Raw genomic sequence first — 1,740 nt, forward strand, 5'->3', positions numbered from 1 at the left:
TGTGGAGATTGGGAAGGCCACATGGCTTCTAGTAACCGAGTGCTCTCCCATGGAACGGGAAAATTTCCCTTCAGAGCTCTAGATCCCCACCCATGCCTATAGATTCTCTCTTCAGCCACGTTGGGTGTTTTTATTTCTTTGTGAAATGACCAAACAATGCATTATCCTTCTTCATGTGGTCTGGTAAAGACAGAAGAGAAGAACGTATCTTTCTCAAGGATGTCAGGGGCCGGAACAAAGCTAGAAAGGGACTCCTAAAGGGTTATGCAGAAGAAGCGGTGGCTCGGGTCTCCTCAGAAGGACGAGGTCCTGGGCTTCGTCGGCAATAGTCATAGCCCATTCATTTCTATGACCTCAGAGGTTACTACTGGTCTCCTCCAGGAAGAAGTAGGGCTCCCCGGAGTCATATGGGATCCTCCAGGACCAAGGTGAGAGTTGTGGGGGTTGTAGAATATTCCATCAACAGCATTTCTCAGAGACAGATATCTTCTCTAGAAAGAGAACCCACAGTTTAAGAGCGGGGTCTCCTCCTTCCTCCCAGTCACTTACCGTGGGCAACTTTGTAACATCCCCCTCTCTTCCCAACAACCCTTCCTTTATGTTGTAACCATCTCCTTCCCTAAAACTCCCCCTGGCCTCCACTCCTCTTGGCCCGCTTTGCTCAGATTCAATGAATTCCCTGAGACATGGATACAGTGAACACCCCAGGACGTGGATACACTCTTCTGATTATAGCTTCTTGTATCTGCTTGTAACTCTCCTAATCTCCATTTCATCTATCTGCTTCAGACCCGTGGCTGCTGTGATTCACTCACCCCCTTTCTTTCTCTAAGCAGCTTGTTACGTATCAGGTACTCACCACATAAATGAAGAGCCCAGCACAGAGTCCCGTGACCATGACCACAGAAGCCAGGGTGATGAGAAAGATTTCCCAGGGCTTCAGAGACCCACTGGGCTTCACCTCCATCCCCGGAGTCCCAGTGTGACTGGAGGTGATATGTGTTCCAGTTGAAACTGTCAGTATAGGGTTACTGTGGGCCGTGCTCAAGCCAGAGCTGGAAGCTATGCTGGTTCTAGTGGGGGTTGAGGTGGATGAAGAGTCTGAGGCTGTGCTGGACACAGTGGTTATCGGGGTGGATGTAGACACAGAGGCTGTGCTGGTCCTACTGGTGGTCGGGGAAGATGAAGAGTTTGAGGCTGTGCTGGTCACAGTGGTGGTTGGGATGGATGAAGAGTCAGAGGCTATGCTGGACCCAGTGGTAGCTGGGGTGGATATAGACACAGAGGCTGTGATGGACCCAGCAGGTGCAGATGAGTGAAGAAGCCATGCTGGTCCCAGTGTTGGTTGTGAGATGGGAGGAAGAAGCTATGCTGGTCCCAGTGTCGGTTGGTGTAGATGGAGAGGAAGAAGCTATGCTGGTCCCAGTGTTGGGTGGGTGTGTAGATGGAGAGGCTGCAGCTGTGCGTCCCAGTGTTGGTTGGGTGTAGATGGAGAGGAAGAAGCTATGCTGGTCACAGTGTTGGTGGGTGTAGATGGAAGCTATGCTGGTCCCAGTGTTGGTTGGTGTAGATGAGAGGAAGAAGTTTAGTCCCAGGCAGGCAGATGAGGAAGAAGTCAGTGTTAGTCCTGCAGTGTTGAAGGTATGGAGAGTAAAGAAGCTATGCTGGTCCCAGTGCTGGCGTGGGGTGTAGATGAGAGGAAGAAGCTATAGCAATACGTAACTGGAACGAAGCACAACA

At 50.9% G+C, this 1,740-nt stretch overlaps 1 protein-coding gene across 1 annotated transcript in view; it reads right to left on the reverse strand.

The window, feature by feature from the left end:
* Window positions 1-329: 329 nt before the first annotated feature.
* Window positions 330-1,740, reverse strand: part of Muc21 (mucin 21, cell surface associated) — a 3,911-nt gene continuing 2,500 nt past the window's right edge. Inside the window, exons 2-3 of the mRNA XM_032889216.1 lie at window positions 860-1,263; window positions 330-491 (exon numbers count right to left, since the gene is read on the reverse strand). Of these exons, the coding sequence (XP_032745107.1) occupies window positions 330-491; window positions 860-1,263 (566 nt within the window). The remainder of the gene's footprint in view (window positions 492-859; window positions 1,264-1,740) is intronic.

This window comes from Rattus rattus, chromosome 18 (genome assembly GCF_011064425.1).
Source record: "Rattus rattus isolate New Zealand chromosome 18, Rrattus_CSIRO_v1, whole genome shotgun sequence".
NCBI classification, from domain to species: domain Eukaryota; kingdom Metazoa; phylum Chordata; class Mammalia; order Rodentia; family Muridae; genus Rattus; species Rattus rattus.